Source organism: Onychomys torridus, chromosome 11, assembly GCF_903995425.1.
Source record: "Onychomys torridus chromosome 11, mOncTor1.1, whole genome shotgun sequence".
Classification (NCBI taxonomy): Eukaryota; Metazoa; Chordata; class Mammalia; order Rodentia; family Cricetidae; genus Onychomys; species Onychomys torridus.
Genome location: NC_050453.1, coordinates 15,864,026 through 15,877,119, shown reverse-complemented (window position 1 = coordinate 15,877,119; position 13,094 = coordinate 15,864,026). Strand labels below are relative to the sequence as shown.

At 39.9% G+C, this 13,094-nt stretch overlaps 1 protein-coding gene across 3 annotated transcripts in view; it reads right to left on the bottom strand.

The window, feature by feature from the left end:
- Ahctf1 (AT-hook containing transcription factor 1) overlaps positions 1-13,094 on the bottom strand; it is a 56,860-nt gene that overhangs the window by 5,979 nt on the left and 37,787 nt on the right. Inside the window, exons 29-33 of one of the 3 annotated variants that reach the window (XM_036202121.1) lie at positions 12,248-12,665; positions 10,758-10,857; positions 7,922-8,016; positions 5,327-5,508; positions 2,259-3,993 (exon numbers count right to left, since the gene is read on the bottom strand). In XM_036202121.1, coding sequence (XP_036058014.1) covers positions 2,259-3,993; positions 5,327-5,508; positions 7,922-8,016; positions 10,758-10,857; positions 12,248-12,665 — 2,530 coding nt within the window. The remainder of the gene's footprint in view (positions 1-2,258; positions 3,994-5,326; positions 5,509-7,921; positions 8,017-10,757; positions 10,858-12,247; positions 12,666-13,094) is intronic. The other 2 variants (XM_036202122.1, XM_036202123.1) reach the window with 2 other exon arrangements.

Below are 13,094 nucleotides of genomic sequence, written 5' to 3'. Positions count from 1 at the left end.
CCCAGTGCTGGGGGGCAAAACCAGCAGGATCCCAAGGGCCTGCTGACTGGCCCAGCTGGTTTAGTCAACTGCAATAAGTTAGTTCCAGGTTCACTGGAAAACAGCTGGTGTCCACCTTTGGCTTTCCACACAGGCTAGCGAACCTGCTCAAATGCAAAGTCTTCCATGGATATCTGAGAATGATCACAAAATATATATGCTCATCCACTGTAGTGTGTTTTGATACAAGGTCTTGCCATCCAGCACAAGCTGTCCTTGCTGCCTCAGGCTACTCAGCACCAGGGCTACAGGAGTACACCATGCTTGGCTTATTCTGTATGCCTTAAGCAAAGAACATTCATGACTGCTAAGACTATTCATGTCCTAGAGCATGTTTTATGATCAGATTTTCTATAGAAGATGTGTACTGTTTTTTTAACAGAAAAACAGCTAGACAGAAAATTATGTGAAGATGACAAACTACTAAGATGTTTGCTATGCTGGTCTAAGTTAGCATAACCAACATGTTATTTCTCACTCTTTAAGCTCTAAAGAAAATACAAATATTAACAATATTTTACCAATTTCACTGTCTTTCATTTTAAAACTTTCTCTAACATAGCAGCTTAATATAGTTAAAACTCTCACGTTTTTTCATTTCATTTTTCTCCATACAAAGTGTAAAAAAAAAAAAAGCAAACAATCAGGAAGGAAAGGGACTGGTGCTATCATGGCCAAAGATCTGTACAACCTAGTGGGAACATCTCCTGCAGGAACCCAGGGATGAGTTTAAGGAGGCATGTACCACCATGCACAGCTAGATGGAATATTTTTGTTTTGTTTTGTGTTTTTTTGAGACAGGGTTTCTCTGTGTAGCCCTGGCTGTCCTGGATCATACTCTGTAGACCAGGCTGGCCTCAAACTCTCAGAGATCCTCCTGCTTCTGCCTCTCAAGTGCTGGGATTAAAGGTGTGCATCACCACCTCCTGACAATGGAAGATTTTGAAATGACTTATTTTCCACCTGGCCTTCAAGACAGGCGGCAACTATCCAGGAGTTGCCTTATACATTATCACCGTTCTTAAATGAATAAAGCTATCTTTGCTTTTCTGAAATTCAAATTTTATTTTATTTTTTTGTTTTTCAGAGAGGGTTTCTCTGTGTAGCTTTGCGCCTTTCCTGGAACTCACTTGGTAGTTCAGGCCGGCCTCGAACTCACAGAGATCCGCCTGCCTCTGCCTCCTGAGTGCTGGGATTAAAGGCGTGCACCACCACAGCCTAGCCCTGAAATTCAAATTTTAAACTGTAAGGTTAGGAAACAACTGTATTTTGTAGGCCTGACCATAATTACTAAAACTAACTTTACAAAGTGTTACTCCAATGACATCTGGTCAGCTACACTAGCTCTTCATCATCACCCTTCTGGACATTTTTATAGCACTGCTCCCACTGAGGTTTAAATAGCACAGATACCTTCTATACCCATTTGTTACTTGATGGACATACGTGCTTTACATAAAAAGACAGTCTTATCCTTGAGAAAGCATGATAAAGAAAACTTTATCAACCATGTGACATGCTCATCAAAGACAAGGAGCAATTATGCATCAGACATGGTGACATTAAGTATAGATTTATTTCCGTTGACCCGGCTGACAGCTGGCCACAAAAGAATTCAGATTTGTGGCTATCACTGGGACATAAGCCAAAAGCTATGGTACTCAGTTTAAAAAAACCCCAATAATTTTAGGCACATAACCTGTGATCCTAGCACTTGGGAAGCAGAGGAGGGAGCATCAGGAATTCAAAGTCAGTTTGGGCTACAAAAGACTTTCCCTTGGCCTTTTTTTGTTTGGTTTGGTTTTGTTTGTTTTTTGAGACATGGTTTCTCTGTGTAGCACCAGCTGTCCTGGAACATGCTCTGCAGACCAGGCTGACCTCGAACTCATGGAGATTGGCTGGGATTAAAGCATACGCCACCATCACCCAGCTCAAAAAGAGTTGTGTTTGAAGGAAAACAAAATTAAGTCACTTGGCTATAAGGACAGAATGAAGAGAAACATAACAAAATAGAGCCTATGTCAACTGGACTATGGGATATAGAAAGCCAGCCAGAATCTCAGGATAATTGTGAATCTCAAAATCAACTTTTTTTTTTTTTTTAAAAAAAAGAAAAACAGTGTTTCAAATCAAATAATGAACTCAAATAGTGCTTTTAAACAACCAAATATTAGGCTTGCATTCTAAATAAGATAAAAATCAAAAATAAAATTAAATACCTTTTGCTTTCTTTGGAGCCTTCACTGAAGGAGGAGAAGACAAAGACTCAGCTTTGGGTTCAGAAAAGTCCGTCAACGACATGATCTTTCTAGACCTAGTCCTTGTGCTCCGGGAAGATTTAGTCAAAGCCGCAGTGGCCAACAATCTTTCCTCATGGTCAGCTGGCTCCTTGTGGGTTGTTTCAGCCTCAAAGTCTGATATTGCTGGTAATGGACCTTTTTTGCTTTCATTTGCAGACTTCTTTGTAGGTTTTTTATTAGAGGTCATCACTACAGCAACTTCCTCATTTGGCACTAAAATGGATTTTTCTAAAGTACTCACATTTCTAAATGGGGTGTTCCGTGTAGATCTTCGGACACTTGGAACTTCTCTCTTCTGGGGGCTTGTCTGGCCCTCCACAGCCGTGGCACCACCGTCTTCTAACGGCACTACTTTCCTTGGTCTACCACGTTTCCTAGGTGTGGCCGGCACATCAAATTCTGTTTGAATCGGTAACCTAAAGGAAACAAGCTTAGGCTCTTCCATCACACTCGACTCACTAACTTCTCTCTCTCTGACCCTTCTTCGTTTCAGAGGCAGCTGCTGGTCACTGGGTTCCCCCTCTTGTTTAGAGGCCACATTTTGAGAATCTTCTAAATTAGCATCCTTCATCTTTTTAGTCCCACTATGACTTGCTGCTGCTTTATTAAAGTTTACATCTTCCACACTTTTGGCACTTTGTCCATTTTCGACAGATTTCCGTCTTCTTGGAGTCCTTCTTCTAACAGATGAGAGCTTGACTGCTGTTCTGGAAGGCGTTTCTTTAGCGGCTGGCGGCTCCCGTGGCTCCCGCTCCACGGTGTCAGGGCTTGCTAGCGTGCCTTGGCTAACTTCCCTTCTCCCCCTTCCTCTCCTAGGAGTGAGAGAATTCTGAGGGGTTGGCAGGGTCTCAGATGCTATGGTTACAGCAGAACCGGCACTGTCTGGAGACCCAGCAAGTTCTTTTCCTTTTCTAGCTCTCCTCTTCGGAGTAACAACTGCTAAGGACTCCTGTTGTTCTGATGTGACAGTCAGGTTTTGGGCATGCTGCCTTCGTGTGCGAATTCTAGTAGAAACCATGCCATCACTCTGGCTGGTGTTTCCAGTCTCGGCACTTGTTTCCTGAAGAGTCTTCAGTGTAGATCGTGTTAATTTGGAGGGAAGTGTAACCTTTGGGCCTAGTAAGGCTCCATCTTCCTGAACCACCTGTTCCACTGCCGCTGAAGTCGCTTCTTTACTTCTTGTATCTTTAATTACATCCAGCAAGTTTTCTGCAATTGCCACTTTAGTTGCTTCAGGCACATACGGTAAAGTCTCTACCTTGTGGGATTCTTGGTCACCAGTTACATTAGATGGCAAGTCTGTAATGCAGTCTTGATTATCAGGTTCTACCTGGGACCCAGGTTTCTCCTGGGCTGCTATGCTAGTTGCTTTCGATGACACATTCACTGCTGCAGAGTCACCTGCCTCAACGTCTCCTTCTTCTCCTTCCAATATCAAGGTAAAGTTGCTCTGGGCCACACAAAGTTCCCCATCCACTTCAGCGATATCACATTCAGCAGAGTCTTTGTCATCAGGCAAGTCACGAAACTGCTGCTCAATAGCATCAAAATTATATTGAAGTTTAAGCGATCCTGAGGGATACAACTCACTAAATGAAAGATTCTTGGCTTCCTCTTCTGAATTTTGAACTTCAGGTTTTTCGTGTCCAATTAGCTAAAATAAATTAAAGGTAAGAAACTAGTTAATGAACTATAAAATACATTTTAACCTAAAGCATACAGGATTTTAATGACCATCTCACTCTGTGTGTCCATTTTACAATACAAACTAAACTTATGGCATATGCTAACAGGTTTACTTCATAAAATATTCACTTAAGAAATGAAACCTCAGTCAAAATATCTACACAAAAAAGATACTGAGATTATGGTTGGAATTAAACTAGAAATTCCACATATCCTTAACTAAAAAGGCAGTACTGATAAAATCTTGAAAAAATTATGCTAACAATTCTAAGAAAATTAAAGACATTCTATTATCCAAGAAAAAACTTAACCAGAGAAAAGGAAATAACCCCCAACAATAATTCCCAAATTACCTAACTATCCACACTTTTCTAAACAGCATGACCCCGTAAGGTTGAAGAACAAGTCACCTACATAAGCTCCCTTGGGCTAGACTCAATCTTCTTCCCTTTGCTGGGGCTGCACAAACCATGAAATTCCTAAGGCTGTCAAGTTCAGTACCTCTCCTGCAAGGGTTTGGTGGAAGAAGGAATGGTCCTTGCATTTACCTTTTGGTAAGGGAAGGGGAGAAAAAGGAGGAGGCAGAAAGTAACAGAGAGATCTCCTGACCAAGAAGGAAGACATTATCACCCACCTAGACAAAGACAATTTCCCACTCCCCATAGTGAGCTGATAAGCTGGACACAACCTAGAAATGAGGAGTCCCGTTAGACTACACCCACATTTCTGTTAGCCTTCAAACTGAAGAGATAGGAAATTTAGTGTCATTTATTTCAGGGAGAGAATACTTATAAAAAGATGAATGTGGATGAATTTATAAATAACCCCCCCAATTCCATACAATTAGATTTCTATGAGTAATTAGAATGATTAGAAGAGTTGGCTTTTAATCTTAAATTCATATACTGAAAGTTCCCTTGATAATGAAAGGGATTTGATAAGATTTTTGGAAAGCAGGAAGTCTTATCAAGTACTAAAAGAAACCTTTTCTCTAGTGTCTTCTCCCACAGAAATGCAGGGAGATCTTGTTTCACTATATCCACTTATCACTATGGAGCCTAAATGTCAAGTAACCACTATGTTTACTGATAGCTAAAAACCCTCCATTTAAAGCAAATAAGCAAAAAAAAAAAAAAAAAAAAAAAAAAAAAAATTAAATGGCTAAATTGTGGCTTATAATTATTTCAAAAAAATCAATCTCTTTTGTTTCTTGAGATTTTATGTTCTAAGTTTAAGTGATCATCTTTAAAGCCCAGCCAGACAAAAACTTATAAAGCATTAAAAAAAATTAATATTTTTACATGAATTTCTTGAGTATCAGGAGGACTGACAAAAATTTGAGGCTTTTCTTCTGGTAAACCAACAGGTATATCAGCTTCTATTTCATGATCTTCTTTTAGGTTTAAGGTGAGTTTTTGGTCAAGGCTATGTTCACAGATAACAGGCCCAGAGCTTTCACCACCTTCAACCATGTTGGTCACAGCTGGAAAAAAGCAAAAAAACCCAGAATAACATCTTACATTCCCAAACCAAAAACTTGATTCATATACTCTAGAAAGCAACAGATTCCCTAGACTTGAGAGTAAAAGTGTTTGAATACACTGTCAGAGCTGTTGACATCTTCAGGAGGAAGACCTACTTGTGGCCCCCCATTTTCTTGGCTATATACCATCAAGTGGTAACAGTATGCACACACTCCCCACAAAGGCAAACACAGCAGATAAACTTCACACTTGAAAAGCACACTGGCCTCCCGAACTGGAATACAATTCTTGCCATTATTGTAAAAGGCCTCAGACTTCCAGAAAAATAGCCATCCTCATTGAGTCATTACAGATTTCCACAAGAGATCTGAAACTTGGACTCTGAGGTAGCTATAAGGGATGGATGTCTTTCTTCTGGTGCGAAGCATCCAAGTAGGAATAGATGTCTTCTCTGACACTTCCTAAGTTTATGGTCCACTTAAAGAGGAAATCCCTTTCATTTTTCTTTTTGTGTATGTTTTGTATGTCACTATGAGGCTTGGCATTTGTGATCAACACAAAACACAATAACCTCAAGGGGGAAAACGGTGTTTATATTTAGCCTAATTAAAGACTGCTATACTTTTAACACACAATGGCATTGGTATTCCTAGAATGTAATTATTGTTACATATAATGAGAAATGATTTATGCCTGTGTTTGGCACCATGACCCACCTCCCCCTCTCAATGCATGAAGTACATCAACCTTTATTGGAAAAGAGAAACATGACACGCATTAAAGAAATAACAATAGCTGACAAAAATATTATGATCTTACCAAAAAGTGGTTAATCGTATCACCGAACATCCTTATTAAATGACAGGGTATAATATTAAAGGACAGGATACTGTGTGGATTACTGCTATGGAAAAAGTCTTAAAAATACTTTAAAAGTTTTTCTTTCGTTCTTTTTTCTTTCTTTCTTTCTTTCTTTCTTTCTTTCTCTCTCTCTCTCTCTCTCTCTCTCTCTCTCTCTTTCTTTTTTTCTTTTTTGAGTCTTTTGAGAAAGGGTTTTGCTGTGGAGCTTTAGGGCCTGTCCTGGATCTCGCTCTGTAAACCAGGCTGGCCTCCAACTCACAGAGAGATCCACCTACCTGTGCCTCCTGGGTGCTGGGATTAAAGGTGTGCACCACCACAGCCCGGCTAGTTTTTTTTCTTTTAATTAAATGTATTGATCATGTAATGGTATTTATAATAGCAGGTAGCACGAATTAGCTTTTACTGAGTACCAAACATGACTGTAAACATTTCACATGAAAACAGTACTTATCAGACAAAACATACTTAGAATAGCTCAGTCAGTAGAGACCTGAGTTATGAGACCAAAGCATTCTCAATCAGACCTGCAGTTACAATACTGTCTCCTCTTCCCACAGGTGTGGAAAACACAACAAAACTGAAGAAGACAACTTAAGTTGGTAAATTTACATGTTAGGAATTTCTCCTAGATTAGTTTACAATGAACATACATTTCACCTCACAGTCTTTTTGTTGTTGCTGTTTGTTTTTAAGACAGGGTCTCTATATGAAGTAGTCCTGGCTGTATTGGAGTTGCCATGTAGACCAGGATGGCTCAGAATTTATAGAGTACTAGGATTAAAGGAGTGAGTCACCATTCTCAGTGCATTTCATATTCTAATCTTGGGGCAAAATTCTCAAGCTTACCCCAGATATTACCTATACTATGATAGGTCAAAAGGTGTAATAGCGGGGTGTGTGTGTGTGTGTGTGTGTGTGTGTGTGTACACTCCAGACCTGGGCAACCCCATCAAAGCATAGTATTAGGAAGATTAAACATGCTAATACATATGAAATGTGTCTGGGAATAGATATTCCATGTCTGCTTTCCCTTGATCTGACTGGAATGCACAGAATAAAAATATCATCTTCTTATTTGTATAAAACAAAACTAACCATATTAAAATCTTGAAGTATTTAATAATATATTTATTGATTTCCCTGAATAAATTGCTATGAACTGGTCATTTATTTTGCTATTCCTCCCTGTTCCAAAGGAAAGCATGAAAGTCTGTCCACAAAATCCACCGAGATTCCTACACCTTTTTCTCCCCCGTATTTTGTTCTGAGACAGGGTTTCTCTGTGAAACAGCCATGGCTGTCCTGGAACTCACTCTGTAGACCAGGCTGGCTGTGAATTCACAGACAACTGTCTGCCTCTGCCTCCTGAGTGCTGGGATTAAAGGCGTGCTCCACCATGCCCAGCTGAGATTTCTATTCTTAAGTGTCTCTAATATTCTTAGAATGCTTTTACTCCAGGGAAGCTGGCCAGAGGTCAAGAATCGAGAAAAGGAAAATCTAATATCCTTTTAAGTACTGAAGTCTTGATTCCAAACACTAAATGATACATACATTCATCGTGGTCTGCTCTTACTGTGGAGGCTCGGCTTTCAACAGATACTATTCCATCCAAAACTGATGCCTTGGATCCTGAGGTGGGCGTTTTCCTTGATAAACAGAAATGCACACTTGAGTGTATGAGACCCACGTACCTGTCCCACCCTCTCCTCTCTACTTGTTACTTTGCTATGAAAACCAAAACTCAGAAGCCACTATCAAGCATGGCTTAGGTTTTATAAAATTTATAAGAGAATTACTGTTGCAATTTGTTTTTCCTACTTTCTTTTTACTTTTTTGAAACAACGGTATGGCCTTAAAAGTACAAATAAAATGGTTCCTAAGTGTCTCAGTATATAAATTACATTTCAGGCATTTAAAAATAACCAGAGGCTGTATTTTTCAAGTAAGTCTGTCAGGTGCACAGGATGTCCTATGACTTGGTAGGCTCAGCATCAGCTCTTTAGCGCTAACTGGAAATATTAAGGTGAATGACTCAGAACGGACAACAAATGGAAACAATTGTGACTATCCTGACAGTCACCTGTCACTGGCTTTTCCCCAAGTCCCAACTAAAGCATGCTGACTTTTAAAACAGAACAAACACTATATTCCCAAGAAAGCAGTTTCTGAAGTACTTATTTGTAGATGCTTGTGAGATTATCTTGACAACTATCTTGCCAAAATATTGATATTTACCTAGATTCTCATGGAAACTAACTTTTATGATATGATCGTTTGCTTTTTGGGTTTTTTTTTAAACTGGCCATCAAACTTACCAAAATAAGTAACATTTTTATTAAAATGAAAAATTACAAAATAAGCAATTAAAAAAAGATCAAGAAAATCTTTTATCTCTTCTACTTTTTATTGAAGTCCTGGAAGATTCCAGTTTTTGAATTTTTATTCTCAGCAGAAAATACGTGACTAAGTTTGACAGAGGTGACTTGCCCTTTATTTAAATGGTTGCTGCCTATTAAGCCACAGCTGTCTGAATCAGCAACTGCAACTCTGCCACCACCAGCAGCGGTTAGGCCGTAAGGGCTGTAGCCAGAAGGAAGTCTGTTCCCTCTGGCTCCAACTGTCGAAAAGCTATGCACGAAGGGAACTTAACTAAATCTCTTTCCCTCTAAAGAACTCAAGATTCAAAGGTTAAGGTGGAATTCTGCTCTTCAGAGAGGCTGAACAGCAAGTAGCTCACCTCCTCTCCTTGCTATCGACCTTCAAAAAGCCCTCCTGCTTCTCCTTGCCCTCCTCATAAACCCTTTCTCACCTGGCTCCTCCCTACCATTTCCTGTCAGCTAGTTGCTGAAGCAGCCTCCTGACCACAGGTGAATTTGTTTAATCAAACACATCTTTGCATCATTAAACAAAGATTTCAGAGCATAAACAAAGTAACACACCTTGAAATCATATTCTCCAGCAGATGTGGATAGCTTGTGATGTCATTCATACTCATGTTTGTTCATAAAGTAAAGAATTATTCTTGTGTCTTATAAAACCATGCTTTATGTGGGCTCATTGTATCAAACTTACCTTATTATTTCTAAAGAATTAAAGCTGTCAATGTTTTAGATCCTCTACAACAGAGCTACTCCAAGTGCTGAACTAAAACAAAGGTGATGAGTAGCTCCAGTGTCATACTAATCGACTAGGTAAGCTGACTTTCAACAACGGAAGCAGTAGGTTGGTATATATTTTAATGTAACCTTACAAATGACTATAATCTAGGAACTAGAACTGATTTGCTAGACTGGGTTTTCTCCTCACTACTGGAGACAGACTGATCTGGAATTCACACTCCTCCTCCTTCAGGCTCCCAAGTGCTAAATTACAGTTGTGAGCCACCATATCTAACTAAACCAGGTTTCAGAAAGCAAAGGCTGACATACATCATCTGGGGTACCTTGGCTTTGCTGGCACTAGAAGCATGTTTTGGTCTTTTTTTTTTTGGACACAAGGTCTTACTATGTAGCTCTAGCTATCCTGGAATTCACTACATAGACCAGTCTGGCCTTGAACTCACAGAGATCTGCCTGCTTCTGACTCACAAGTGTTGGAATTAAAGGGGTATGCCACCATGCCTGGCATTTTTGGGTCTATCACACTCAAATAGGAATAAACTGTCTTAGGAGGTGGGAGGTGAGGACACAGATTGGAAGAAGGGGTAGGGTATGGACCAACTGTCTAAATCACCTTTATGTTCTCTTTGTGTGTGTGTGTGTGTGTGTGTGTGTGTGTGTGTGTGCGCGCGCACGCGCGCGCCACCACTACCTGGCCAAGTCCACTTTATGTTTTGAGACAGGGTCTCTCACTAAACCTGGAGTTCAATGACTGGCTAGTGTGGTGGACCAGTAAGGACCCAGCATACTCCTTTTTTTTGGTTTCTGAGCAAGGTTTCTGTCTTGGCTGACCTGGAATTTGCTCTACAGACCAGGCTGGCTTCTGCCTCCCAAGTACTAAGATTAAAGGCATGTGCCACCATTGTCCAGACCCAGGATCCTCTTGTGTGTCCAGAACTGATACTCTAGGCATACACTATGATTTTATATAGATGCTGAAGAGCTGAACTCAGTCTCCAGAAACTGGAGTTTGTACACAGCTGTGAAGCAGAACATGGGAACTATGGAAGAACTGCAAGTGCTCTTAAATAAGCCATCTCTCCAGCCCGATTTACTTGTGAGAGTGTCTAAGGAGGTCAGAGGCATCAGATCCCTAGAGCTGGAATTACTGGCAGTTTTGTGCTACCCGATGAAGGTGCTTGGCACTGAAGTTGGGTCCTTGGAAGAGCAGCACACTCTTAACCAACAAGCTACTACCTCTGAGCCCTCAGTTGTCTCCATACACTCACCCTCCAGAGGCTGAGGACACACCAACAGAAGCTTCAGCTCTTTGGACAGGGCTTAAACAACTCAATTCTGAAGATGCCTCCACTGCAACTTCTCCAGAGCCTAGAAGACAGACAGGCAAGGTCATGACCAATGTATCACCATCATTTAAGGAAACTGCTGGGCCTGCTTCTTTTGTTCTAATTTGTTTTAATTCCTTGGCATAGGGCTGTTAGCATTTCCTTCTAATTCTTTGGGCCTAGCTCAAGGGCCCCCTCTTAACTTCCCAGTTCTCATTTTTGGTGTAACACATGGTCTCCCTAAATTAACTTAATTCTCAATATCCAAAGAGATAGTTGAGGGAGAAAAAAAAAAAGCAGAAGCATAAAGCTACATGCTTAGTTCAGATTACAAACTATGTTTAGAAGCTGGGCTAAGATTCAAACTTAACCTATTACACTCTAGGGTTTATGTTATATGCTATCCCTTCAAAATGATTTCTATTTGAGACTGCTTAATATTATAGGAATGATTAATGAAGATTTTGCTATGAATATCTTTATCTAAGGGTGACCATTTTATTTTAGTGGAATACAGCACATTAAAAGAGAAAGAGCATGAAATTCTAGACACATTTTCTATTGATGAGTCCAAACCTAAAGGTCTTACAATAATTAATGTCTATGTTTGCTAAAGACACCACAATATAAATAAATTCACTCATCTGTTATAAAACCTTCAATCAGCCTAGGCTAAAAATATGAAATACAATCTACTTATGACACTGACATTTTTTTGTTTCTGTTTTTTCAAGTCAGGGTTTCTCTGTGTAACAGCTCTGGCTGTCCTGGAACTCGCTTTGTAGCCCAGGCTGGCCTCAAACTCATAGAGATCCACCGGCCTCTGCCTCCTGAGTGCTGCGATTAAAGGCGTGCACCACCATGCCTGGCCAGATTTTTTTTTTCAGAGCTGAGGACTTGCGCTTGCTAGGCAAGCACTCTACCACTGAGCTAAATCCCCAACCCCAGATGGTGGGGAAGGTGATTTTCTACTAGAGCACATACTTTAAAGACTCTTGTGACCCTTGTGTGCTTATGTCAGAGGTGAGGGCAGAGAACAATCAAAATTACAGTACTCATGTATGTATGAAGTTGGCACTATTACTTCTCATACTTAGAGAAACCTTCAAGGCAGACTACAGCATGTTAGGTCCCTTCCCTAAACACTACTACTGTTGTTTGCCAACTGTCATGGCTAAATAAAAAGGTAGCACATACAAGTTCTCTTGTCATCAAATGTCTTATCTACTTATGAAAGAACACAAGGCACTTTCCTAAGCTGAAATAAAATTTACTTTGTCTAGGACCTAGCAGTACACTTTGAGGAGAAAAAAAAACCAAAAAACAAACAAACAAAAAAAAACCCAACAAAACTGTTTAGCCTGGATGTTTGTTTCCCTATGGTAGAAAATATTTTATTATGAAATTTTGAGTATGTATTTTAAAGTTCCTACCCATTTGTTTCTCCATAGCTGAAGGAGTACCTTCGGAATTAAACAAATCTTTAACATTCTCCTTGTCAGTTTGTAGAGTCAAATTAGTAGTTACTTCAGTGGAAGCACTTGCTGGCTTGGGGGACACAAAAACACCATCTTCCAAGTCTTCTGGTGACGGTGCATCATGATATTCTAAGGAAGTCTGGTCTGATCTGGTTGAAGCAATGCTGTCTTCTTTGCTCACATCCAGTTTCTCCAGACATCGGGAGTGGGTGTCCAGCGACCCTGCAACCACTTTCTGATGGCCCTTTATAGGGATATCCAGAGGGAAATAAGGATTTTTATCACTAGTCTTCATCCACTCAGTTTCTGTTGGGAGCTCACATTTATGGAAAGATGTACTAACAAATGCTTTTGCATTACGGTCATCTGTAGCCTGGGATTATGAAAAGAAAATTAAAGCATCAGAGTCCCCAGCTATCTATCCCAACCACACCCACCCTTTCCACACTTCATATTTTTTTTAAATTTTCTTAATTACAATTCATTTGTTTCTAATCATTTTTTCAGTTGTGTAACTAAAAGTGAATTGCTGTTTACATTTCTCTAATCAGTATCAGCAATTAAGACAAAATACAATGTACAGATGATGAAAAATCATCAAGTGGGTAGATTTCTATTACTATTAACTAAAGTGGACTTCACAGACACTCTTTCTATATATAAAGCAATAGGCAAGGAAAGCAACAAGATTCTAGGTGAAAACCAAACCATCAGGAAGTCTATGTAACCAGGCGTCACTTCTGTCACCAAATACACAGCTCCTCAGCCTTTTAATAGCATAATAGTAAAACACACACACTTT